At 48.5% G+C, this 27,200-nt stretch overlaps 1 protein-coding gene across 1 annotated transcript in view; it reads right to left on the reverse strand.

Moving 5' to 3' along the window:
• Positions 1 to 209: 209 nt before the first annotated feature.
• Positions 210 to 27,200, reverse strand: part of DNHD1 (dynein heavy chain domain 1) — a gene marked incomplete at its 5' end in the record, with an annotated part of 65,552 nt that continues 38,561 nt past the window's right edge. Inside the window, 22 exons of the mRNA XM_079789143.1 lie at positions 210 to 4,685; positions 4,872 to 5,689; positions 5,904 to 6,053; positions 6,214 to 6,305; positions 7,562 to 7,763; positions 7,850 to 7,966; positions 8,169 to 8,355; positions 8,548 to 9,513; positions 9,644 to 9,822; positions 9,998 to 10,150; positions 10,391 to 10,678; positions 15,359 to 15,830; positions 16,045 to 16,476; positions 16,615 to 16,797; positions 17,037 to 17,186; positions 19,585 to 19,687; positions 19,763 to 19,967; positions 20,192 to 20,400; positions 20,591 to 22,193; positions 26,103 to 26,391; positions 26,618 to 26,810; positions 26,964 to 27,153. Of these exons, the coding sequence (XP_079645269.1) occupies positions 4,332 to 4,685; positions 4,872 to 5,689; positions 5,904 to 6,053; positions 6,214 to 6,305; positions 7,562 to 7,763; positions 7,850 to 7,966; positions 8,169 to 8,355; positions 8,548 to 9,513; positions 9,644 to 9,822; positions 9,998 to 10,150; positions 10,391 to 10,678; positions 15,359 to 15,830; positions 16,045 to 16,476; positions 16,615 to 16,797; positions 17,037 to 17,186; positions 19,585 to 19,687; positions 19,763 to 19,967; positions 20,192 to 20,400; positions 20,591 to 22,193; positions 26,103 to 26,391; positions 26,618 to 26,810; positions 26,964 to 27,153 (7,535 nt within the window). The 3' untranslated portion in view covers positions 210 to 4,331. The remainder of the gene's footprint in view (positions 4,686 to 4,871; positions 5,690 to 5,903; positions 6,054 to 6,213; positions 6,306 to 7,561; positions 7,764 to 7,849; positions 7,967 to 8,168; positions 8,356 to 8,547; positions 9,514 to 9,643; positions 9,823 to 9,997; positions 10,151 to 10,390; positions 10,679 to 15,358; positions 15,831 to 16,044; positions 16,477 to 16,614; positions 16,798 to 17,036; positions 17,187 to 19,584; positions 19,688 to 19,762; positions 19,968 to 20,191; positions 20,401 to 20,590; positions 22,194 to 26,102; positions 26,392 to 26,617; positions 26,811 to 26,963; positions 27,154 to 27,200) is intronic.

Raw genomic sequence — 27,200 nt, forward strand, 5'->3', positions numbered from 1 at the left:
GCAGTTAGCATTATATATCCTGGCTAATAGATCTTCTCTAGTCATTCTATCCCCTTACTCTTGATCACAAAACCCTTTTTGTTTCCTTTGGGTGCTTCAAACATTTAATGACCTTAGCAAATGCTAGTCAATACTTTCCACCTGTGCCATTAATTTTAATCTTAATGGCGGGGGGTGGGGGGAGGGCGCGGGGGGAATGTTCACATCAGGAAGTTGAGATGCTTATTTTACCAGTTACATTTTGTGACAAGAAAAAAATGTCACTAAAGAATGTCTTATATTAGAATTTTCTTCCTATATCAGTAGAAACCTGAAGGTTGGTGGCTGTGGGCATTGGTTCTGGAACTTGAGGATGTTAGCAATTAGGTCTCTGTCATTCTCTTGGTCTTTTGATTCTCATATTCACAAGATGTTATGTTCTTGATTAAGTGGGGACACCCAGCTTACTATTTATTAATATACCTCTTGGGAATCTCACTGATTGCCTTGGTCTTTTTGGCCTTCAAGGGTCCTTCTACATTGTTAATACTCTGGTGTAAGTATGTTCCATTATTCCCTATGACATGGCTGAGACAAAGGTCATGGTTCCATTCCCTGTCAGGGCACATGCCGGGGTTGTGGGCTCAATCCCCAGTAGGGGGTGTGCAGGGGCCAGCCAATCAGTGATTCTTTCTCATCATTGATGTTTCTCTGTCTCTCACTCTCCCTTCCTCTCTGAAATAAAAAAAGAAAAAGGAACAGGAGAAAATCTTTGGTATCAATGGTTAGGCAATGAGCTTTAAACTTGACATCGAAAGCATTATCTTCTATATAATAAAAGCCTAATATGTCCCCTTGACCAGGAGTTCAACCAGGGAGTGGGGCCCTGGGGCTGGCCAGCCAACCTCCCGCATCCCCTCTCCCCAGCCAGTCCTGCCCAATCGCCCTGATGAGATCCCACCTGTGCACGAATTTGTGCACCAGGCCTCTAGTGATCTATAAAAGGAAATGAATAAATTGGACTGCATCAAAATGAAAAACCTTTGCTCTTTGAAAGACCCTGTTAAGAGGAAGCTGCAGCAGAAATAAATTAGTTTCAGGTGAGCTACAGCACGCTAGTCAATGGCATTTTTGGTCTTTGAATCATTAGTGCATATAGTGTACAGAGCCGGGCACAAATTTCCTCATCAATTCAGATATGCAAATAAATTCAGCTCCTTTCTCAATTACTGATTTTCTTTATAAGTCTCACTCCCTTCCTGCACTCCACCAAAGAGTGGAAGAAGCTAGAAATAATCCAGTCTCTAGGTTCATCTATCCTCTTTGAAATAAATGCTCAAAAACAAATTCCTCCATTCTACCTCTCCTTTTCCGAAGAGGCATCTGGGTATAAAGGGAAGGGCATTTTGGTATCAGAAGGAAGGGGTTCCCTGGCCTAATACTGGTTCTTGGGTGTGCACAAGCTGGAATCTTCTGGGTACAGTTGGCCCAGTATCATACCTGGGCATTCTGCCAACATTTGCTTCTAAAGCTGATGAATCGTCTTGTCTTTTTCAGCAGTCAGGGCCCGTGCCCCGCACCCCTGCCCTGCTATTTTGGCCTCCTTGCAACAACACTGTTTCATCACAGTGATTTTCTGCCTCATACTCCATTGAGCCTTAAAGGATCTCTACTCAGCATCCATACCATATAGGAATAAAGAAACACCTTTTCCAGACCATGCTGCTCTGCCCTCGTAATGCTCTTGGGGCCTCGCTAAGTCTGGGCTGCAAGACTTCTAAAGCCCCGGGAGGGAAAAAGCAAAAGCTTCTTTAGTCCTAGTATGTCATTTTACTGCCCTGTCCCAAAGTCCCCGGTCATGTTGATTTTGTCCCACTCCTCTTGCCTCTACTCCATCTACCCCCATCCACTGGGACAGGACGCACATATTTCTCCTCTTTGTTCTGTGTCTCACTTCCTACTTCCTTTCATTGTTTGGGACTTGAATTTCTTAATGGGATTTTAATTTATCTGGCAGACTGAAATTGTCAAGTCTGGAACATGTTTACGCAGTAGTCATTGTATTTGGACTATACTAATAACCTCTAATTGACTCGGTTTAATAACTGGGTTGGGCATAATTCAAGAATGAACTTCAGTCCAGAGAATGGGGTGGATTTGTAGAAAATATTCTGTACCAATCAATTTCAGATGGTTTTACAGGTACCTCATCACGCCCTGCTCCCACTGGAGGGTAAATAGTAATGATGGTAAACATGGGTAGAGTTCATTTATCCAAAAGGACTTCTTCAATATTCTGCTAATCTTCTTTCCTGGAGGAACAGCCATGCCTCTGGTTGACCGCAGGAAAGAAAAGGGAATGGCTTCTGAGGAAAGTGGAGGCTTTTGCTCTCTGTTTCGTCTCTTGTTCAAAGGCATCAGTTGCACCACAGTCACTAGTGAGTGGGTGACTGTAAAGAGGTTGTGCACTGACACTCATTACATTCTTGAATTGCATTTCCTCCTACCATGTAGCTTATCCTAGCCAGAGGGAGATGAGTTGTACCTGGTAAATTTTGGTACTAGGGTCAAGGAGAGGACACCCATGTAGTCCTTTGGCTCTGCCATACTCTAACCCAATTTTTACTGAGAAGTTTGCCCTGGGATAGTATGTAATCACACAACTATTAATAACTCAGAATATCAAAGTAGAACTCAATTCCTAACTCCTAACCTGTTTCTCCCTCAGATTGCCCATCTCAGTTAATAACATCACTATCCACCCAGTTGCTTACACTTAAAATCTAGGGCTCATCCCAGATTTGTCCTCTTCCCTCGCTCTTCACATCTAACCCATCAGCAAGTCCTGTTGGCTTTGCCTCCGGAATATTTCCTAAATACATTCATTCTTCGTCTCCACTGTTATTACCCTTTTCCAAAATCCATCATCCCTCACTTGAATTACTTCAATAGCCTCCAAACAAATCTTCCTCCTTGTTACTCTGGATTTTCTCCCACCATGGAACAGCCAGGGTCATCTTTGAAAAATTCAGATTAGATCATGTCATCTCCCACCTAATACTCCGATAGATTTCTCCTTATGCTTTTAGAAAATACAAGTTTATTGCCATGAAAAAGCTCTGTGTGATCCCCCCTTTCCATACCTTTCCATCCTCTTGACTCACACTGACCCTCACTGACCATGCTCCAGCTACACGTTCTGGTCCTTGAACACCCCAAGCTTGCTTTACCTCAAGACCTTTGTACCTGCCCAGCCAGTGTGGCTCAGTGATTGAGTGTCAACCTAAGAACCAGGAGGTTGCAGTTCAATTCCTGGTCAGGACACATGCCCTCGTTGCGGGCTCGATCCCCAGTGTGGGGTGTGCAGGAGGCAGCCGATCGATGATTCTCTCTCATCACTGATGTTTCTCTCTCTCCCCCTTTCCCTTACTCTCTGAAATCAATAAAAATATTTTTTTAAAAAGACATTTAAAGAAAAAACGACCTTTGTACCTACCGAGCACTGTACCAAAAATACTCCTTCCTTTCAAATATACCACCCAAACTGTATTAACTGCTCCCCTCTAATCACCCTCTAACATATCAGCCTACTTTATTTTCCTTATAGTACTTAAAAGTCATCAAATTCAACTTATTTATATGTTGGCCTTTTTTTTTTAATGTTTTTATTGATTTTTAGAGAGAAGAGAAAGGGAGAGAGGGAGAGAAACATTGATGAGAAAGTAACATCTATCAGCTGCCTACTACTGGGCACAACCTGACTGGGAATTGAACTGGTGACCTCTTAGTGCATGGGTTGATGTTCAACCATTGAGCCACACAGGCCGGCCTATGTTGGCCTTTCATTGTCGGTCTCTATTAGAACAACCTCATTAGTGCCTAGAAGAGCAACTGGTTCAAAGGGGCACTCAACAAATAATTGTTGAACGGATATAGGACCTTGTGTCTTATTTTGCTTGTTTTTTGGGTGTATGGCTCACTTAGAGAATCCATTGTAGAGGAAGGGATGCCTGGTAGGGCAGGATTGGGGCTGTCCCAATAATACCACTAAGTGCCATAATAAATAATTTTGAGTTCTAATGTTATACCTTTAAAAATACCCTTTGTGGGTTTAGCACAAGAGCTGAGACCACAGTAGAGAGCTGGGCAAGGACTCTTCCCAGGCCCCTTTCTTTATAGTCCCCACACTACCCTCCCTGCTGCCAGGCACACACCCTCTTTCTTCCGCCTTCTATGTGAGCACATCTCGCCTCTGTTGTGCACACTGCTTTGCCCTCAGTGTGTACACAGACACACCTTAAAATCTCAGAACTCTTTCACTGAATTACTTCAACTTTATTTTGGTTGAGGGCTCAGGATAAGGGTGGGCTGCACACATGGACTCTCCGTTGAACACAGATGGCGGGGCTGAGCTTGGTGGGCATGGGCAGGTACATCAGGATATTCTTGCTATGCAGCCTAGCAGTGCCCAGGGGCCCTTCCATGTACACAGGACAGGAATATACAGCCAGGCCGGCGGCGGGTGGCAGGTCATTGGTGTCCCGGGCCTGGGTGCTGACGCTGACTGGAGGCAGAGGACTGGGCTGGCTGGTGGGACCATCCTTCAAGGCTCCTGCTAGCGGATCCCACTGGGCATTCCAGAGCTGTAGCCCAATCAGCAGCACGGTTCCTGTCTCTGGAACTGTGGGCTTTGGGCTGCTCACCACCTGGGGACACCAGAAGCTGGTCAGGCCAGGCTAGGAAGCTAAGGGGTTTTCCTAGAGCGGGATCAGGGAAGCAGATGGGGCCACTGAGGGGACAGGATCACCAAGAGGCAAAGTAAGTTAGCTTCCAAGTGTAGTCAGGAAGGTTGAGGGGGCGGAATTGGAAATGAAGGGGCTGCTGGAAGATACCTGAAGGTGCAAAGGGCTGCTGTTCAGCTCCTGATGTTTTTGGGGGAAATGCCTAGAGCTGAGGCCTTCGGCACCAGGCACATTCAAGCCGGACACATGGTAGTCAAGGGGGACCATAGCAAAGGCAGCCTCCCAGCGCAGTGACAGCAGCAGGCGGTGTGGGTGGCGAAAGGCTGATAGGTGAAAGCTGCGCTTTGGTGCTGCAGTGCCCATGCCCAGGTAGCGAACTAGCAGCTCCCCACGGCGCGACAGCTGTCGCAGCCAGTGCCAGGGCGGCTGCAGCCAGGCAGGCGCATGGCGTCTCCAAGGTAGGGGTAGGCGGCCAGTCCACAGAGCGTTGGCCACCGCTACACAGCGTTGGGAGAGGCACGGGGGTGCTCCTTCCAGCTGTTGTAACAGGCAGTTGAGGTCCTCCTGCAGCGTGCTCACCAGCTGGCTCAGTTCCTGCACTTCCATCTGAAGGAAGCCCTCCACAGCCCGCCCCGCATTGGACCCCGTCTCCAACCACCTGGCACCAGAGGCACCAGACTCTTGGTGGGTGGTCTGGGTCAGCAGAGCCTGCAGCGACTCCAGTGTCTGCTTGGCTAGAACCAGGCGCTGCCGCAGCCGCCTTTGCCTCTTGGTGTGTCTGGAGCCATCTGGCGCAGACACCCAAGTGAGTGAACACTGTTGCAGGGCACGCAGGAGAGCGCGACTCTGGCGTCGCAACAGCCAGGCCTGGGGTCCAGCACTCAGTCCACAGGTCCTGGGTTCAGGTGGTGTGGGCAGTTGGTGCATCTGGGCCTTGCATTCTGAAATAGCATCCAGCTCCTCTAGATCTTGGAGGTGGAGGTAAGGAGTGAGAGACAAGGTGGACTCAACCCACCCCAGACCCAAGGGAGTAAGCCTTCCTCTGACAGGTTCAGCCATCTCCCCACAACTGTATGAATACCGCCCCCTCCTACTCCTTTGTTGCCATGCTGTTCACATTCCCAGGAGGATGGCACTACACTGCCTTTCCCCACCCCAACACAGATACCTGATAGAGCTTACCTGGGCTGGGTATCAGAGTGGCCAGCAGATACTGGGGTGTGTGTGGTTGGTCCCAACTCCCCCTGCTGGGGCTCAGGCAGGCATGTATGAGGCTAATCAGGGCCTCCCTGTCCTTGTTGTCTCCCACAGGACCCCCATAGAAAACCGAAGCTGAAGATGAGGGTAGAGCCCTCAGTTCCAGACCCTCCAGTTTTACCACTTCCCAAACCAAAGCTATAAATGATGTGCCAGTCTCAGTACTCCCACCTCCACCCCTTTCCAGAGCGGTCCTGGGGGCAGATGACTACACGGGAGACAGGAAGGGTCTCACCAGCCAACTCCTCCATGGCAGCATGGGGATTGCTAAGGCTGGCCCACAGCTGGTCTTGCATCTGAAGGACCTGGGTCAGGGTCACTTGATTCCTGGGGGAAGGGAGAAGGAAGTAGGGTTTCAAAACTATATGCTGAGGACTCACATCTTTCCTCTCTCCTGAGCTCCTGACTCATGTGGGCTCACTAGTCATTGCCACTTGGCAACTCAAATACAACTTGCTTTCAATAGAAATCATTTCCCTCCACACCCACCACCCAATTGTTCAAGGCAGAAATCTGGGAGCCATCCTTTGACTACTTCTCTTCCTCACCCAATATACACTCTCTACCACTGCTATGACTACCCTAGTCCTACCACCATGATCTCTTTCCTTGAGACTTCCAGAGCCTTCTAAAGCTATTCTGCTTGCCTCGAGCACAGTCCTGTCTGGCCCATCCCTACAATGAAGCCAGAGTGATCTTTCCAACAAACAAGTAGGATTGTATTTCTTCTCCTACTTAAAACCCTTCAGTGGTTTCCTACTGTCCTCAGTATAAAATCAGTCCCCTTGCCATGGTCTTAAAGACCCTTTACCACAAGCCTCACCTCTCCCACTCAAGCCCCAGCATGTCCACCGTAGGCACACTGTTGTCTTCTCCCTCCTGTGAGCTTAGTTCCCTCTGCTCAGAAAAGCCCCATCTCCACTTAATCTGCCTCTGCTTATAAGACTCAATTCAAAGCGAGATCCCCAAGTCCTTGGAGAAGCTTTCCTTGGCTTCCCCCTGCCCTCACACTTTGGTGCTCCCCAGAGGTGAATCCAGCCTGTGGGAAAACAATGTTTGCTTCTGCTGGAAGCTAATTCCAGCATGTCATAAATGCAAGAGGTTTCATCAAAAGGTTGATGGAACCTTGAGGACTGCCTGCTGGAAGTGGCTAAGGGCATTTCCCCACACCTAAAGATTTGTATAGATGATTGCTTGCTGCCAGACAGCCAAAGGCATTTTAATCTACATGTTATTGCCTCCTACTGGCCAAACACCTGAACAGCCATAGGCAATTCCCCCAATCTGACAATGGATTCTGTATACTAAATCTTGCCTTTGATTTGTATATCTACTTTGTCTTAGGAAAATTTGTGTTAATAAAAAGCAAGGGGTCCAGAGAGACAGGAGGACTTGGACTTGGTTTCTTTAGCTAAGTCTTCTCTGGCCCCCCAAAATGCCTTCCAAAATTATGTTTCATCTCTAGACTCTTTAATAATTTACAGCAGCCCTTCTCCAGATTCCTGAAACCCTTCTAGATGCTGAGAAACACACACCGGCAGCTTTGGGACTGACTGACTGAGTAGAATGGGTGGGGTCCTCACCAGTGGCCCCTGTGTGCCTGCAGCTTCATTCCATAGAGCTGCCGGTGTAGCAGGAGGCCATGTAAGAGGAGCAGAGGCATCGTCCTGGTAAGGGGTTGCACATAGAGTTCTTGCTGGGCTAGCTCCACATTGTCAAGCAAGACATGGCCCAGTTCCAGGGACTGCTCCCAGAAAACAGGCATGCAGTGCTGAGTCAGCACAGCTGGAGAGGAAGGAGAGTGCTGAGTCAGCACAGCACAATTGCCCTCCCCCCTTCCATCTGAGAGCCCTTGGGGCAGCGCTCCTCACCTGGTAAGGAAGCAATAGACTCTGCAGACACAATAAGCCAGAGACGGAAGTCTTTGTGGACCATATTCCTACTTGCAGATGGGGCTAAAAGCAGTTCTAACTCCAGGTCTGAGACTACTAAGGGTCAGACATGGGACTGAAATTAATCACTGGGTAAAGAGGGTCAGACAAGTCTAGAGATTGGACTTGAGGCTAAGGGTTCAGGAGTCAGAAACGGGACAGGCTTGAAGCTAGGGATTGGTCATGAGACCTGAGAATTCAAGCTTAGGGCCAAGTGTAGGAAAGGGTCCTAAGAATGATCTCTCAGCAGCAAACCCACCCTCGGCTCTATCCAGCAGTCCAAGCAAGGGCTGTAGCAGCTCTTTTGGCCAGTGAGGCATCAGGTGACAGTTCTCCAGCACCAACCAGTGCCCTTTGTGCATAGCCTGGCATAGAGTGCTGACCACAACGGAGACTGGGTTCCAGGCCTCAGAGCCCAAGGCTATCACCTCCAGATGCTTCTGCCCCTGAGAACCACAGAGAGATGTCAGAACAACTCAAGGTGATACTGGGGTGCCCCAAGGGACTCCGAGTAATGCCACAATGACCCCAAAAGTCTCTGAGTAATCCAGAAATATCCATGAGAATGTTGGGACACCCCACCCCCATCCTAGCCCATAGGAGCCTGGTTGCTTTGTGGCCGGGAGGTTGGTTCAAACCTGCTCATGCTGGGCAGCCAGTTTCTGGATGACAGCCAGGGGATGCAAAGTGGCTGTGGGGTGACCAGGTGGTGGCAACAAGACCAGCAGGGGCTGAGTGGCCTGACTGTGTTCAAAGGGTATGGTGGAAGGACTCAGGTTCTCATCCAGGGGCCGGCCCAGGAGGCTGGTGGTGAAGTCTGCCAGGGCACCTGCGAGGCACTCAGGTCTCAGCACACGCCACAGGATCAGCTTCTGGAGGAGGCTGAGTAGATTGGGCCCAGGCCCAGGTGTAGGCCCCAGCACTGTGGATGACAGGGACAGGTAAGACTGCCAAACACTGGAGTGGCCTGCCAGGGATACACGCAGCCCCGAAAATGGGGGCAGCAGCTCTAACATTCCACATTCGTGCCAGGCTCTCAGCCCTAGCCAGGCTGGTCGAGCCACACCTGGGACTGGCTTGCTAGAGCCTATGCTGGGAGAGGCTTCCAGTCCAGGCCAGAGTGCCAGCCTCTCCAGATGTGGTGCCTTCCTTGCCTCGCACAGCAGAGCTAAGGCACCCAAGGCACCTACCAAGGGCATGTGGGTCAGGCCCAGTGCAGCCACGGTGCTGCCCAGCAGCTGGCGGGTCAGCTGTGTCTTCAGCTGTAGCAGATGGCTGTTTAAGTCCTTCCCCGGATGATTCTCACACTGCTTCATGCTGTTCAGAGCCCGCTTGGTGGCTGCCAGCCAGTTCTCTGGGCTCATACGGAAAGGTGGCAGCAGGTCTTGCAGTGGGCTAAGGGCCCTGATAATGGCTATCCCATGCCGGACCACATGCTGATAGGGTACCCACTGTACCATCTCCTGCAGCCTCAGGTCTTCTAGCTCCTCGCGGTAGGCAAGCAGCTGACATAGTTCTGCCTGGTTCCTTACCATGTCCCGCAGGAACTTGGCTAGATGCTGATTAGCTGGGTTCTTGGACAGCAGCCTCAGCAGGAGCCGCTCCTGCACACAGTCATTGTGGCATGGATTTGTCCCTTTCCCCCACAGTCCCCTGTGGTCTCCACTCTTCTCCACCCCCATACCTGGGCCCCTGCAAAGCTCATCCCAGCCCATATAGCGGTCCCCTGAGCACCTCAGCAGCCTCCACAGCTTCGAGGGTATCCAAGGCTCTCATCTGGAGGCTCTGCCAGCGGCTCTCGAACTTGGGACACTCCGTGCACAGGATTTCATGCAGCATCTGTTCTTCTAGGATGTCCATGTTCAGACCCAGATCCAGCACATTCAGCACTTTCAGCAGTTCACAACCTAGCACTTGGGGTGATATGGGAGACCCTTGACCCTTCCCCTTGGCAGAGCCAGAGGATGGGGTACACAGAGAGTGTGGTTCCCTGCTATAGTCCTGAGCCTGTTCTGGGCCAGATTGAGTGAAGCTGGGGGCCTAGTATGTCCACAAAGCTGTGCTAGCAACTTACCCACTGGCCCTCACCTTTTTTCAAGGCACCAAGGGGGAGGGTGGTGCTCAGATAGAGACAGAAGCCAGGCTGCACCTGGGGTGGGCTCAGCTGCTCCCGCTGCAGTAGCCATGGCAGTTCTTGGCACCCTAGTCCCAGCTCCACATTGGTCAGTAGCACAGGCAGGCCTGTGAGGGGGAAGCAAGGACTCTCTACCCACCATGCCAGCACGTAGGCCCTCCATGTGCAAAATCTGGCTCTGATGAGCTCCCCTCTGACTGAGCAGGGCTCCCTCAGGGCTCTTGAACAGAGTTAGTGCCCAGGATGAACGTGGGAGCTGAGGTCAGACTGGGCTATGAGAAGCCTGTGGGTCCACAGAGTTGGGGGAGGACAGAAGGGAGACGTGGTGGGCAGGGACCAGTTCTTACCTTTGGCAGCTGCCTCCAGGAGCTGAGGACCCAGGTCTGGGTCAGAGCCTGAGAGTACACTGAGGTAGGGAAAGGGCGGAGACTGGGTCTCAGAGGCTGGCCTTGACTCCTGCCTCTCTGTCTCATCCTCCTTGTTCTCTTGCTCTTGCTTCTCTTCCTTGTCTATCACCTCCTCCTTTCCCTTTTCCGCTGCCTTCTGCTCTTTAGCCTTGGGACTCTTTTCACTATCGTTATCTTCCTCCTCTGCATCCTCTTTATACTCTTTTTCTTGACTTCTGTCGCCCTTCCCTGTGCAGAAAGATGCAGAGGAGCTCTTCTCAGAGGAGGAATTAGCCTGCTAGGGAGCACTGTCCACCCAAGGGCTCCATCTCATGAGGGACGCCACTTAGGTTCCTTGGGACTCAGTTTCCTTATCTGCAAAATGGGGTTGCTATCAGGGAGCCCTAAAAGGTTACTGTGAAGATGACATGAAATGACACATAGGAAGCGCTTAGCTGGCACCTCGTAAGCAGTCAATAAATATTAGCTATTGTTATTGTTCCTCTAAAATTCCAGGGAGGGATTCTGGTCAGTCAGACCCATCTCTGCCTTTCTGTGGGTAGAAGAGTCAGTGCATTCCCCTTTTTGCCAAAGCTAATCTGTGAGTAACAACTAAAAGAGTCATCACTAATACAGAAATCAGTGCTTGTAAGTTAAAGGCCATTAACTGTGGAATTAGCCAAGTCATGGGCAGTGTGGTGGACACAGACATTTGGCTAGCCAACAGCCATCCCAAACGCATTTCCTTTGCCTCCACTACTGCAGGGGCTGGAAAAGAAGAATACTTATTATTTTTTAACTATTAAGAAACTTAAGATTTTTTTTTTAAAGTATCACACATTTAAGAAGCGGGCAGATGGAGGTTGCTGGGTCTACAGTTGGGTATATTTATTTTCTATTGCTTAACAAATGACCACAAACTTAGCAGCTTAAAAAGACACCTGTGCCCTGGCCAGTGTGGCTCAGTTGGTGGAAGCATTGTCCCATGCACTGAAAGGTTGTGGGATCAAATTCCGGTCAGGGTACATACCTGGATTGCAGGTTTGATCCCTGGTCAGGGTGTGTATGGGCGGTAACCAATGGATGTTTCTTTCTCACACTGATGTTTCTTTCTCTCTCTCCAAACAAACAAAAACAATACCTGTTTATTATCTCAGTTCTGTAGGTTAGAAGCCCAGCACAACATGGCTGGATGCTCAGGGTTACACTGGGTTAAAATCAAGGTATTTAACTGGAGTTCTCATCTAGGACTTGGGGCCTCTTCCAGGCTTATGGTTTCCTTCCCACTCTTTCCCTGTAGCCCATCGCACCTTCAAGCCAGCAACGGTTCATTGAATCCTTCTTGTGTTTCAAGTCTTTCTTTCTCTTCTTTGCTCCTTTCTTCTTTGAAGGGCACAGGTGTTTACATTGAGGCAACCGAGAGATAATCCAGGATAATATCTCTATCTAAGGTTGATTGACTAGTAACCTTACTTACATCTGCAAAGTCTCTCTTGCCATGTAACGGAATATACTTTTGAGTGTAACACCGGGGGCAGGGGGAGGGGCAAAGGTCATGAGAGCCAAAATTCTGCCTAGCACATCTGGCTATTCAGACTTCTAAAAGATCTTTTGTTTTCCTGACTATCAGCGATTCTGACATGATGCTTGGAGGGATAGCAGCCAACTAGGTAACAGATTACCACAAATACAGTAGCTTAAAACAACAGAAACTTATTCTCTCATAGTTCTGGGACCAGAAGTCCAAAATCAAGGCATTGGCAAGACTGCCCTCCCTCTGAAGGCTTTAAGGGAGACACCTTCCTTGCCTCCTCCAGCTTTTGGTGGCTTCAGGAGTTCCTTGGCTTGTACCTACATAACTCCACTATTTGTCTCCGTCTTCACATGGCTTTCCCTCTGTGTACTTATGCCTTCTCTTCTGTCTCTTTTTTTCTTTAAAATTTTACTTTTTATTTATTTCAGAGAGGAAGGGAGAGTTATGGAGAGATTGAAACAACAGTGATGAGAGAGAATCATTCATTGGCTGTCGCCTGCATGCCTCACACTGGGGATGGAGCCCGAAACCCAGGCATGTGCCCTGACTGGGAATCAAACCATGACCTCCTGGTTCATAGGTCAACGCTTAGCCACTGAGCCATGCTGGCCGGGCTCTTCTGTCTCTTATAAGGATACTCGTCATTACATATATGGTCAACTCAATCTAGAGTGGTTTCATTTCAAAGTTCTTAATTACACCTGCAAATGCTCTTTTTCCAAATAAGATCACTTTCATAGGTTCCAGGGGTTAGGATGTGGATATATATTTTGGGGGTCCACCATTCAATCCACTACAATGTGATAAGCCAACATGCTAAAGACCATAGAGCAGAAAGATGGAAGAATTTGGGTGCTTGAAGGCAAGACAGAAGCCCTGTACTTATCTCATACTTATTATAATGTGAGCTAAACAAATCCCTATTTGTTTAAGCCATGGTAAGTTGGGGTTTTGTTACTGGCAGTGATAGCATTCCTAACTGATACAGCAAGATGGGGGTTGGAGGAAGCAATGAGGGTTTTTCTTTTTCCTACTGGGAAGGTGGCTGGGCTATGTGGTAGGTAAGAGGCTGGTTTATCTCATGAGACTTAGACTATGTGCTCACTGAACTTTAGTGGATTTATTAGAAGATATTGGAGTGTGCTGGCTACTTCTCTACTTAGATGAGAGAAACTTTAAGGAAATTCCTTTCTGCTCATATCAAGCCATTTCAGACCACAGATGATAAGATAGTCATACCTCTGGCTGAGTTGTAAAAATGATCCTCTAACTCATGTTGCATGGAATAGGAAATTATGGGCTTCCTGATTCTCTAGGTCCATCCCAAGTACTTCTCTCTATGCACTCCCTGCTCAACAAAGATAAATCCTTTGGATTTGGATACAGCCCAAAGTAATAGGGGCTAAATTCCATGGCCAGCCAGCCTCAGCTCACTACTCAGACTATTTTCTTACTTACAGCTCTGAGGTCAAGGCCGAGATTTAGATGGATGACAATTACACCAAGGCTTAGTGAAATTGGTGGAGCCCCCAGAATCAATGTTAAGAGACAGAAGCTAGAAGTTATGGTTTAAATTCAAGACTGAGAATGTACCAAGGTTTCTTGCATTCTCTAATAGCTAATAGAGTCCTTATGAATGAAATCTGTAGTAAAAAGATGAGATATTTAAGGGGGTTAGCCAGAAAAATCTCCCATCTGGTAACAAATTATCTGGGTCTGCTTAATTTTAAGGCAAATCTTAAGTTCCCATACATTTAAGGCAGACCAGCTACAAACAGGGGACTTCTTACTCAACTTGCCTTTCATAGGTAGCCCTGAGGGCAATGGGCAAAGAAAATTATACTAGTTATCAGAACCCAGGGCAGCTGACCTGGCTGTCCAAGAATTCCATAGCCAGTGAAATAATGCTAGTTATTTGCCTTACTATCTCTCTATCTGATATACAGTACAAGCTAGAGTCTAATATAGAGTGTTTCTTACCCTTGCCCAGTTTCTAAGCAGGAAGTTTATAGCAGTTATCTTGATTTGATTTTGCTTCACTTTGTATATCCGGTATGTTGGTATGGTGAGATGGCATATAATCTATTGAAGGTTAAGGAATCACAAGGATCCACATCCAGATCTAATCAAGAGCAATGAATACCATTCAGAGTTCCTGGTCTCAGAATTGTATGCAAAAGAGTGTCTGTTAGGCGGTGACTTCATTAGAGTTACACATGTGATCATTCTATAATGGGCAGTTTTATAATGGTGCATGGGTACAATGGAAAGTAGTGCTGAATAGCCAAGGGATGGACTGTAATAACGGTAGCAGTAATATATTAGTAGTAATAAAGACTAATGTTTTGGAGAACTTAATATATAGAGTGTTCCCCCCAAAAAATGTATACTAATGTATACACACACTTAGAATAATTCTAAAGGCAGTGTTTATTAAAATAAATTTCATTTTCAAAATTGAGCTATAACTATTAAAGTGTATGTACATTTTGCGGGGACACCCTGTATATTGGGCACTGTGCGAACCCCTTTTGTGTGAATTACCATACTTAATACTCACAACACTTTATGAGATGGGTATAACTAAGACCCTCAATTTATTGCCAAATAAACAGATTTAGAGAGATTAAGTAACTTGTCTTAGGTCAGTGGTTCTCAACCTGTGGGTCGCGACCCCTTTGGGGGTCGAACAACCCTTTCACAGGGGTCACCTAAGACCAACGGAAAACACAGATATTTACATTACGATTCATAACAGTAGCAAAATTACCGTTATGAAGTAGCAACGAAAATAATTTTATGGTTGGAGGTCACCACAACATGAGGAACTGTTTAAAGGGTCGCGGCATTAGGAAGGTTGAGAACCACTGCCTTAGGTCAACAGCTAGCAAGGGACAAATGACTGACCCAGGTAGTCTGATTATAGAGCCTATGTTACACACCCCTTTATCATACACCTTCCGTTAGAGATACTCATCCCTAACCCTTTCTTCTGGGAAATAAACACCCTCCCTCCCTCCCTTCCCTTAGAAAATGTCCCTTCTCATACTCCACCCAGATGGGTCTCTGATCCAAGCAGAACCAATAGAAATATTTCCCCAGAATTCCTGGACATAGGGACAGATTTGGATTGTAAAGCTCTGAGTTGTTAGCCAAGTTGCCAGTGGTGCTAAGCAGACCATGGAAGTGGAAGATCATGGACTGGTCAGACACATAGATTCAGAATCATTGCCATTTGGGCCAAAAGATGTAAACGTGACCCAGTTTAATAGGCTGGTGAAATCTGGGATTCCTTGGCCACAAAAACGTAATTATGAAAGGGAATATCACTATGGCTCCGGTGCCCGGCAGTTCAGACACCTGAGAAACACTATGATTATTATCCCTGGCTTTACCTCTGTCCTTGGTGGGAACTGGGGCCAACCATCTAGTATGTTCCAGAGGCAGTGGGTTCAGCCAGATGAGGGCCTGCTTGTTGGGGTCAAGCACCAGAGGCCAACGGCAACTGAAGTAGTGGGTGCAACTTCGCAGAAGCAGGCCTGCCAGGCGAGCTGACTTTGCCTGGGGCTTCAGGTCTCGGTCCCACTGGAACTGTTCGGATTCAGAGCTCAGTAAGGACAGAAGGCTAAAGGGAGAGCACGTGGAGAGCAGGGGCTTTTTTGGTGGCGTGATGACAGATTTCTGATTCTGCTTCAGGGCCTGTGCCACATCATCTGGGCCCAGAGTCTCCTGAAAGCCCTTACACAGAGCCAGCCACTTTGCCAGTAGCTCCTGGCGCCGTAATGGTGGGAAGGGACCCAGGTAAACGATGGCAGCTGAACACAGGAGGGCATCGCCAAACACAGTCATGCACTGCCTCTTCAACTTCTAGTGTGGAAGGGAAGACCAGAGGGTGTGCAGGCCAGTGAGGAGGGTAGAGGCAGAGGGTCTAGCAGAGAGGGAGCAAGGCAGGGTATGGAGGAAAGCATGGCAAGGGGGCAGAGAAGGACAGAGGGAGGCAGTGAGGGCACTGAGAGGAGGAGGCATGCGGGCAGTGGTGCCGAAATGAACTTTGGAGGGAAATCTGGGAGGGGCTGGTTACCTGGAGCTCTGCAGTCCAGGAATACATGGGCGTGAGCAATGCAGTCTTTATGGGCCACTTGTGATACTGGTCAGTCTGAGTCCAACTGAGACTCTCTACCAGATGGCCGTGGGAAACCTGGATATTTTCCAGCTGCTTAGATAGGGCCAAATTGCGCTCCAGGATCTCCTTAGCCTGGAACTGGTAGTGGGCCAGTTGGGCCTGCTCCCGAGCCAGTGTCGCCTCTATCTGCCGCAGCAGCAGGCCCGTGGGCAGTCCTCGGTGTTGTGCCAGCCTGTAGCGCAGAACAGCCCAGAGCCAGGCGGCCAGGCTTGCTGCAGGTGTGCTTACTGCCCGCAAAGCTGCGTCACTCATACCTGGAGCCTTCAGAGCAACGCTCAAGTTTATTATCTCTGCGTCCGTCATCTTCTCCTTGGGGAAGAACACCAGCTCCTGGAAGAGTTTATGTTAAAAGGAATGGGGGCGGGGAGGTGACATAGATGCTTGGAACCTTACTCCAACATTCTTACCTTGTCAAGTGTCCCTTTTACGTCTCGGCTCTCCTCATCCATTATGCCCCACATTCCCTACCTGATAAAAATCTTCGGTGCATAACAGCTGCTTGGCACTGGCCCAGCCTCTTTCACGGTGGAACAGGTCACACAGTGCATTGGTCACCTGGATCACAGATTCTGGTGGTGCTCGATAGCTTCGTATCTCCTCAAAATCAGTCACCTTCAGCTGGCTCAGGGGCCCAAGAAATGCCTTGCCCATCTAAATGAGGACAAGTTCACTCTTGAAGTGAGCTCTTAAAATGCCCTCTTTGTTCAAGGTATTGTCAAGAGGGATCATCTCCTCTTAGGAGTCCGTTCCTCAAGCCATCTTATTACTGTTGTCCCCTCCCCCAGGAGACTCCATGACAAATCACCCCATCCTCTCCTCTGGGCATCCTATCAGGAGCTGTCCTCTCCCAAGAGAAGAGCCGTTCAGGGCAGGCGACAGGAAGAGCCCACCTGCTCCAGGAAAGCCTCATGCTGAGCCCGCAGGGCATCCGACTGCTTGGTCAGGTTCCTAATGAGGATCTCCTGCTGCCGACACTCTGCTAGTTGCCGCCTGTGCAGGATCTTGCTTTGCTCTAGTTGCTGACGCAACATGCTGAGTTTCTGTGAACAGAGACCCAGGCTGCAACTCCAGATCCTAGACCAGGTGGAAATACCCCAGGGAAGACTCCAAGGGCTTGGAACTCCAGCATACTCTTCACTTTATAGTCAGAGTGACTAAGTTGAACTCCAAATAAGCCACTGATATAGACTGAGCTCTGGAGCTGTCACTTCCTGGTCTGTAAGTGATGATGCAGCCCCAAGTTGGTGGTTGCTTCTCCTGGCCTGCCATACAGATCCAGGCAATCTGAATTCGACGCCTACATGTTTCACCATTACGCTACCCTTTTCTCTTACTAGACCCATTAGTGGCATTTGTCACAGAGACAGTTCCCTTCCTCTTGAAACATTTTCCTCCCTGAGTTTCATGATACCGTGTTCTCCTTTGGCTTTCTCCAACTTCTGTGGCTGCTCTTTCTCAGTCTTTTCCTCGGTCACCCCTTAAATATTCCTCAGCAATTTTTTCAGGGCCCCTTCTCTCCTCACCCCATATTTCAATGTGCCCTCCCTAATCTCATGGCTTTTATTACCATTTACATTTTAATAACTCCCAAGTCTCTATCTCTAGCCAGATTTTCCCCCAAACCCTTCACCCTTGTATCCATCTGCTTAGTAGAAACTTCCTCTTCATTGTCTCACAGGCCCCTCAGACGCCACATGTCGAAAAATGTATATATTGGCCTCCTCAGATCTCTTGCAATTTTACTCATCTATTCATGTGTTCTTTTTCTTAGAATTGTGGCAAAATACACCCAAGTTTCCCAAACCTAATTGCTATCCTGACTCCTTCTCTTCTCTTCCCCTCAAACCCAACGCATTTCCTGTCAATTATACCTCCTAATGTCTCTCATGTCTACTCCCATCCCCAATACCCATCACCTATGCCTATGCTCTCTTCACTCTGACCTGCTATACTGGCTTCTACTCTTAATCCACTCCTCTAATCATTTTCCATGCTGGAGCCTGATTGGTTTTCTAAAAACCAAATATCGTCATCATCATGTCCCTTACCACACCTGCCATTCTTTTATTTGGTTTACAATGCCTCCATGACCAGAAAGCCTCTACTCATCATTCCAACTTCACCTCCTTTTCCTTTCCCATTACTCTACTCTCCAGCCATTCCTGACTTTCAGTTCCCCCATGTGGCACACATTCTTTTGCCTCTGGGCTTTTGCATTTGCTGTTACTTCGGCCTGTGACATTCTTCCTCTCCACCCCCATTTATGCAAAATCTTACTTAATCTTCAGCTATCAACTTTGATGTACTTCATTCATTTGTTTACATATTTAAAGAATGTTTTTGAGTGCCTACTGTGGCACTATGCTTTCTTTAGAAAGTCTTTCTTGACTTACTCTGTCATTACACACTGTTTTAATTGCTTGGACTCATTTGTATCTTCCAGTAAACTAGGCACCATAAAAGCAAAGACAGTGCCTTATTTTTCTTATTAGGAGGCACTCTAACCTAATATTAATAGTAGTTAACATTTATTGAAACTCTTACTATGTGTCCGCACTTTTAAATGCTTTCCATGTAAGATCTCATTTAATATTCATTCTAAAGCTCTCTGGATTTCAGTTTTCTCATCTTTCTCATGGGAGGGAAATAGCCACCTCAGAAACTTGTGGCAACGATTCTATCTATCTATCTATCTATCTATCTATCTATCTATCTATCATCTATCTATTTATCTATCTATTCATCTATCTATCCATCTAGATATAAATATAATATGTAGATGTAGACCAGTGGTTGGCAAACTAATTAGTCAACAGAGCTGCAGTTTGCTGACCACTGATGTAGACATAGACATAAATATTAATGAATGCCTGGGCAAAAAAATGTGGACTTCAATTAATTTTTGTTGAGTACAGTAATGAATAAATGAACCAACTGAATATGAGAGAGAAAAGAGATAGAGTTATCCAGAATAACTTCCAGGATTTGGCTTAAATGACTAAGTGAATGATAGTGCCATTTCCTGGGGTGGGGAATATTGAGAGAAGCACACACTTATCATGGCTGTTGAGTGAATGAGCAAGAGATCTGACACTGATAGAGCATTCAGGAAAAGAGGAGGCTCAGAGGGAGAGGTGACCATGAGACTGTAATCCCTGCCCCATTCCTGATGGAGTCTACAGAGACCTTGGGGAGCATTCTGAACTTCACACAGTCAAGCTACTAGGGGAAACCAGAAGCTACACTTGGGTTTCAGGTGTTTAGAAGAATCAGCCATGTCTCAGATGTGTTACGGGGAGTTTTGGATCAGCATGGATCAGAGAGACCTCATGGGGGAAGGGGGACTCTCCAGAGTCAAGAACTAAGGTTCAGTTTGGTTGGTTCCTCCAAAATCCCCTTTTGGGCTTCTGCTTTGGACCATAGTCTTCTTCCTCTTACCTTGTGGGAGTCTTCCATCTCCTGTTTCAAGATGGAGACCTGGTTGGTTTGGATATTGTGTTGCTCAAATATTTTTGTCAGATTCCCCAGGGCATTGTTGAACCTGGAGATACAGTGACCCAGTCAGTGTATCTGAGGGAGCAGAAGGAGGTACAGGGCAGGGAATGGGACCGCTCACCGCTGAGCCTTGTTCTTCATCTGTAGGATCATCTGTTGTTGCAGCAGCATGAAGGTCTCCAGGAAGTCTAAGAAGGTCTTGGGGGTGACGAGTGGCAATTCAGGGCACAGGTGCCCATGGTAGCTGGCAGCCGAAAGGTGGATGAAAGCCATGGCTTTGGCCACACTGGGAATTGAGGCCTGGAGGTCTGGGTACTTGAAGGTATCTGCAACAGGCATGACTTTAGCCTGGGCTAGTGAGCTTGTAGAGGAATGGGAAAAGAATGGGACCTTCTCCTGGCACAGAAAAGAGGGCAGAAAAGGTGAAGGGGACTCACTAGGTGAGAGAGAGAGAGAGAGAGAGAGAGAGAGAGAGAGAGAGAGAGAGAGAGCTAAGTAATAATCCTATACAGAGTCTGGTTGAGATGAGGCACAGGTAGAAAGTGCTCACCATCACCAAGCGGTAGATTCTGAGCACTGTCCAGATGGTGCCGAGCCACACTGATCAGGGAGTCTTCGTCCCAGGGTTCATAGTGGTCAATGCTGGTGATGGCCAGTTGGAGGAGTCTCCGGAAAAGGGTGGAGGGCAGTTGTTTGTGGGCCTGGTCATCTCCAATCAGGATGAACATGTGCAGGTGGCTGCACACTTGCTGGTAGAACCTGTGGGCCAAGAGCTCAGATACTGTCCTCCTCTTTATCTCTATTTGCCCATGCATGCCCCAGTCCCAATCCTGAACCCTTAGCTCTGACCTCCTGAGCCCTCACAGCAACCCCTACTTTTCTTTTTTGGCCTTTTGGACAGAATGGAGAAAGAGCAGAGCAGCCCCTAGAATGGGGCTCTTGACCTCACCTCTGCAAAAGCATTTCCTTCCTAATGGTCTGCTTGACATCTCTGAGGAGTTGTTCTTCAATTTTTTCCAGATGTGCTTCTGTGTACTGGTCAGGGAAACTGCCTGAGCTTGCCAAGGCCAGCAGACGATGAAGAGTGGTAAGATCCACACCACTGGGCACCAGAAGGGCCACTGGCTGACCTAACATGCCAGCATGACAGCTGGCATCCCGTAGACACTGGAGAATGGCCTTCTCTGACTGACATGGCAGATAGAAGATACGGGCCTGACAAATGTTAGCTGCTAGAATGATGGCAGTACAGCGCCCAGTGCCCAGAGCCTTTGAGAGCAGAAGGCCATGCTGCCGGGGCCTGGCCAGCACCCGGACCAGGCGGGCCACATGCTGGGCCATTGAGTGGCACTGGGCAAGGTGGGGACTCAGCTTTAGCTGAGCGGCTGACGTGGCCAGCTGCTCCTCCAGGCTCTCCCACTGCCGTTCCAGGTACATGTTGGGGCTCTCAGAGTTGGAACCCACTGTTAGCTCCTGACTGAAGATCAGGTCTGAAGGCTTTTCCTGGGGACAGAGTAGTAGCACTGGTAGCAATAGGGGTGAGTCCAGGTCCAACTGGGATGTCTTCTGCCACCAATTCTTGAATCTCTTTATTTGAAGTTTGTAACTGGAGGCCCTTGTGTCTTCCTCCTGATTTACCTTTTGACTTATGTTCTCTGTGCTCTCCTTCTCTACTGGGGCAATGGATGATGCACGACCTGAATCGCTGGAGGGTGGGCCTGTGGTGACCCAAAGGTCATAAGTGTCCTCCTCTTCTGTCTCACTGCTGCTATTGCTTAAGTCCTCCCACTGAGCCAACTCCCCTTCAGACTCTACTTCAGGCACCCTCTCCTCCTCCTCTCCCAACTCCTCCTCCTTTTCAGAGCCCTTGTCCAGGCTTTGGGGCACTGGCCCACAGCAGAAGACACTCTGAGCTACTTCTAGGAGCAGCTTGGCACAGTAGTCACGTTCCCTAGGGCTGTCCAGCCGATCACAGAAGGTTCTCTGTGCCTCATGCAACCAAAGGCGCACCATGTTGCGCATGGCCATCATAGTCATCAGGCGGGTACCACGCAAGCCTGACACCCGGCGCAAGTGCTCCTGGTGGTTGGGATAGTCCAGAAAACCTCGGGAGCCCGTTCTGGTTGGCAGCAGCTGCAGGCTTCCCAGTAGTTGGCTCACAGAGTGCAGGGAGAAGCGGTAATGTGGGTGGAGGGGTGAAGGCAAAAAACAGCTGCCCACAATCTCCCAGGCCTCCATGGAGGCACAGATCAGGGCTCTTGCTAAAACACCCTCCCGCTCCACACATGGGAAGCGTTCAAGCCAGGCCTGGATGTTAGGTGTGTGCCTGCTCAGCAGCATGGCCTGGTTCATGTCGGCCAGGGCCAGCACTGTAAACAGTCGAAAGAGGCGGGGACACAGTGGGCACTCACAGAAGCCTGGCACTGTAGCTGTGGCAAGGAAGTTGACTATAGGCTGTAGTGTCTGCAGTTCCAAGGTGCTGTGGGCACACACAGTGCCATTCATGGCCTGGCGTAGAGTCTCCAACACTGGCTGACAGCTCTTCTCTGGGTCTGTGCGACATTAAGAATAACAGTGAGGACATGCTTGAGTCCACATGGCAGTGTCACCCTGTTCCTCTATCCCTGCCTTGCTCAGTTTACTTCTGAACACAGGATTCTGAAGTAATTTTGTGCATCTGATGTGCTTGGTTTTGGTCATGCCTAAGTTGTTCTCTCTCCCACACACTCTCCCTAAAAGTGAGTAATTTCTTCTCTCTTCTCCCCCAAATCCTACCTTTATGGCCAATTATTCATTAACTGAAGGTTAATGAATGGGAAAGTTTAGAAGCTGAGATGCTTGTAAACATAATCTGACCAAATTAGTGGGGGGCAGTGGGGAAATGCAGTCATCACAGAGAGTGTGGAGTTATATCACATGCACACTTTCATAAAATCAACTTTATTAAAATACGACTAAAATATAGGTACCCTATATAATAAAAGGGTCATTTGTAAATCGACTGAACGGCCAGTCACTATGACGTGTACTGACCACCAGATACATGCCATAGACAGAAGCCAGGCGAGCGCAGTAGCGGTGGCAGGAGCCTCTCCTGCCTCTGAGGCAGCACTAAGGAGCAGGGTGCTGAGCAGTAAAGAGCAGTGATCAGACAGGCGGTAAGGAGTGAGGGCTCCCAGACTGCAAGAGGGCGCAGGCTGGGCTGAAGGCTCCCCCCCCCCGGGGGTGCACAAATTGTCATGCACTGGGCCTCTAGTCCTATCTAATAAGAGAGTAATATGCAAATTTACCATACCTCCACTACACCCACAAGCCATGCCCACCAGCTAATCAGGACCGAGTATGCAAATTAACCCAACCAAGATGGCTATGGCCACAGAGAGAGCAGGAGGCTTGGGTTTCCCCGGCAATGGAGGAAGCCAAGCTTTCCACCTGCCCTGGCAGGCCCAGGCCTCCACTCAAGGCTACAAAGTTTCAATTATAGAAGATAAATAAATCCCAACAAAAATGGCTGCAGCCACAGAGCTGGAGAGAGCAGGAGGCTTGTATTGCCCCTGGCGATGGAGGAAGCCAAGCTTTCTGCCTGCACTGGCCTGCCTTGGCCTCCGCTCAAGGCTACAAAGTTTCAATTATAGAAGATAAATAAATCCCAACAAAAATGGCTGCAGCCATGGAGCAAGTAGGAGGCTTGGCTCCGCTCATGGCTACAAAGTTTCAATTATAGAAGATAAATAAATCCCAGATCCCAGGGCCTCCGCTTGGGTCGCCGGGGGGTGTGACCGGCCTGCAAACCACCACAGGCCCCTCTCCCAGGCTGCCCCAAGCCCTAAGTGAACCCCAACCCTGATCTGGGACACCCTTCAGGGCAAACCAGCTGGCCCCCATCTGTGTACCAGGCCCTCTATACTATCTAATAAAATAATAATATGCAAATTGACCATCACTCCAACACACAAGATGGCTGTCCCCATGTGGTCAAAGATGACTACCACAAGATGGCCAGCAGGGGAGGACAGTTGGGAGGGACCAGGCCTGCAAGGGAGGGCAGTTGGGGGTGATCAAGCCTGCAGGGGAGGGCAGTTAGGGATGACCAGGCCGGCAGAGCAGGGAAGTTGGGGGCGACTGGGCCTGCAGGGAAGAGCAGTTGGGAGGGACCCAGGCCTTCAGGGGAGAGCAGTTGGGGGGAACCAGGCCTGCAAGGGAGGGCAGTTAGGGGTGACCAGGTCTTCAGGGGAGGACAGTTAGGGGCAAACAGGTTGGCAGGGGAGCAGTTAGGCATCAATCAGGCTGGCAGGGGAGTGGTTAGGGGGTGATCAGGCTGGCAGGCAGAAGCGGTTAGGGACAATCAGGAAGGCAGGCAGGCGAGCAGTTGGGAGCCAGCAGTCCTGGATTGTGAGAGGGATGTCCGACTGCCCATTTAAGCCCGATCCTACATGGATCGGGCTTAAACGGGCAGTTGGACATCCCTTGAGGGGTCCTAGATTGGAGAGAGTGCAGGCTGGACTGAAGGACACACACCCCCGTGCATGAATTTCGTGCACTGGACCTCTAATATATATATATATATATATATATATATATATATATATATATATACACACACATATATATAAAAGATATATATATGCCTAATATGCAAATTGTCCCCACAGGAGTTTGACTAGGAGACCAATCACTCACTATGATGTGAACTGACCACCAGGGGGTGGCACAGAACAAAGGAAGGCCCAGCTGGCGGCCCGCAGCCGGGGAAGGGAGGCCCCACCTGGCAGCAGGAAGGCCCTGATTGGCCTTGATTTCCGGCCAGGCCTAGGGACCCTACCCTTGCACAAATTCATGCACCGGGCCTCTAGTATAAAATAAAATGTAGTTATTTTAAAAGTATAGTTCAATAAACTTTGACAAATGTATGTACCTGTGTAACCACCAACTCGATGATATTTAGAACATTTTCACCACCCCAGAAGTTCCTTCATGCCCCTTGCAGTCAATCCCCCCATCTCACTGTCCTAGGAATTTCTATCTGATCTAATTTCTATCACTATAGATTAGTTTACCTATTCTAGAACTTCATATAAGGGGAATCATACACTATATGCAATTTACCATTCTGGCTTCTTTTGCTCAGCATGATTCTACAATTCATTCATGTTTTGTGTGTACCATTAGGTTGTTCCATTTGGTTGCTGAGTAGTAGTCTACTATGAAAATACCACAATTTGGCCCTAACCGGTTTGGCTCAGTGGATAGAGCATCGGCCTGCAGACTGAAGGGTCCCAGGTTTGATTCCGGTCAAGGGCATGTACCTTGGTTGCGGGCACATCCCCAGTAGGGGGTGTGCAGGAGGCAGCTGATCGATGTTTCTCTCTCATCGATGTTTCTAACTCTCTATCCCTCTCCCTTCCTCTCTGTGAAAAATCAATAAAATATATTTTAAAGAAAATACCACAATTTGTAAATCCATCGACAGACATACTGATAGGCATTTAGGTTTCTGCATTTTGACTATTCAGGATAATGCTGCTATGAACATTCACGTATATGTTTGAGAACATAAATATGATTTTATTTCACTTGGGTAAATACATACAAATAGAATTACTGGGTCTTATGGTAAATATATATTTAATTTGATAAGGAACTGCCACACTCTTTTCATAGTGGTTATATCATTTTTTAAAGTATATTTTATTGAATTTTTACAGAGAGGAAGGGAGAGGAATAGAGAGTTAGAAACAGCGATGAGAGAGAAACATCAATCAGCTTCCTCCTGCACCCCCGCCCCCCCCACTGGGGATGTGCCCACAACCAAGGTACATGCCCTTGACAGGAATCGAACCTAGGACCTTTCAGTCCACAGGCCGACACTCTATCCACTGAGCCAAACCGGTTAGGGCAGTTATATCATTTAACAGTCCCATCAGCAAAGTGTGAGAGTTTCAGTTGCTCTGCATTTCCCAACACTTTCTATTCTCAGTCTTTCTAACTGTACACTTTCTAGAAGGTTTGAACTACTATCTCATAGTGGGGTTTTAATTTGCAGTTCACTGATGCCTAATAGCATGGAGAATCTTTTCATGTGCTAATTGGTACCATATCTTTCTTTCATGAAGTGTCTATTCTTTTGTACATTTTTTTAAATGGAGTTTGTTTTCTTATTGAGTTGTACGTTATTTTATATATTCTGAATTTAAGTTCTTTGTCAGATATGTGTGTCATGAATATTTTCTGTCTACGGCATGTATCTGTCCAGTTTGGGCAATAAATACTACTTATCAAAGGGACTGTCTTTACACCATTGTATATCTTTCCCTCCCTTGTCATAAATTAATTGACAATATAAGTGAGACTTTATTTCTTGGATCTCTATTCTATTCCAATGACCTATTTATCAGATTTTATGCCTGGAGGTTCAGGCTTCCTGGAGATATTGCCTCCCTTCCCTCCTCCCACCTCCTCACCAGAAGCGGCCAGGTGCAGATCCTCCAGCAGGAAGAGGAGGGAGCCTTTAGCATTCAGGTGCTGCCCAGACCTCAGGCTGGTTCGTGATTGGCTCTGGACCCCTCGGCTCAGCAGAAGGCGAAAGTGGGCAGTACTGAAGGCAGGGTGGATGGGGGTGTAGATGTAAGGGTGCTGCGGTTCCACTAGCACCTCCACAAAGGCTGACTTCCCTGTTGCCGCCTCTCCAGCCAGCAGCACTGGGTGTCCCTCCGTCAGAAGCAGGTCCACCACATACAACAGTCGTTCAGTCTGCAGGACAGGAGCAGGGCTTACTGTGGCAGCGCCGGACAGTAATCCAGCTGAAAGGAAAGGTCTAGGGACCTTGTCTTAAAGCTCTACTTGCATAATACTTGCGTATTCTTGCAAGGCTGAAAACATAGCCAAGAAAGGGAGCAAATAGGCCTCAGCTGGGCCTAGAACGTGGACTCTCCCAGGAGAGCCCTTTGAGCCCCAGCCCCAGCCACTGTCCTCACACCTGGGGAGAAGGACTGAAGGTGCCCAGAGATCCCTTGATGCGGCTGCCCACGTATTGCCCGGTGAAGGGGACCAGTGTCCCATCTTCAGGGCATAAATGAAGATCAAACACCGAGGCTGAGGGCGATGGCTCGGGATAGTTGGGGAGGTAGCTAATGGAATCCCTCAGGAAGGTATCAAAGACGGACCAGAGCCTGCTCAGACAGACACACAGGCAGAAGTGTCAGTTACAACAGCTCCATTGGTGACACACTCCACCCTCCCGGACAGTGATCCCTTGGGTTTGACTCCCACGGGCCAGTCCATCTCAGCCCTCTGCATCCGCCACCCCCCACCCCTGTAGATACCTGGAAGGGAGGTGGCCTCCAAAGCCCCAGATCAAGGCAAAGAGAAAGCTGCTGACAACCAGCAAGTGCTCCCTGCGCTTGTTAGGCACATCACTGCTGTCTGCCTGGGACCGGGTCAGAGAGCTGCTTTTTGAGGACATGAAGCTCTGGGTTCCAGAATCACTGTGACTGAGGTCTTCTGCAAAGTTCACTGTGGCCAGAATAGGAGCCCCGGTAAGAAGTGGGGGCAGGGGAGGA

The sequence above is a fragment of the Cnephaeus nilssonii genome (genome assembly GCF_951640355.1).
Source record: "Cnephaeus nilssonii genome assembly, chromosome: 13".
In the NCBI taxonomy this organism is placed as follows: Eukaryota; Metazoa; Chordata; class Mammalia; order Chiroptera; family Vespertilionidae; genus Cnephaeus; species Cnephaeus nilssonii.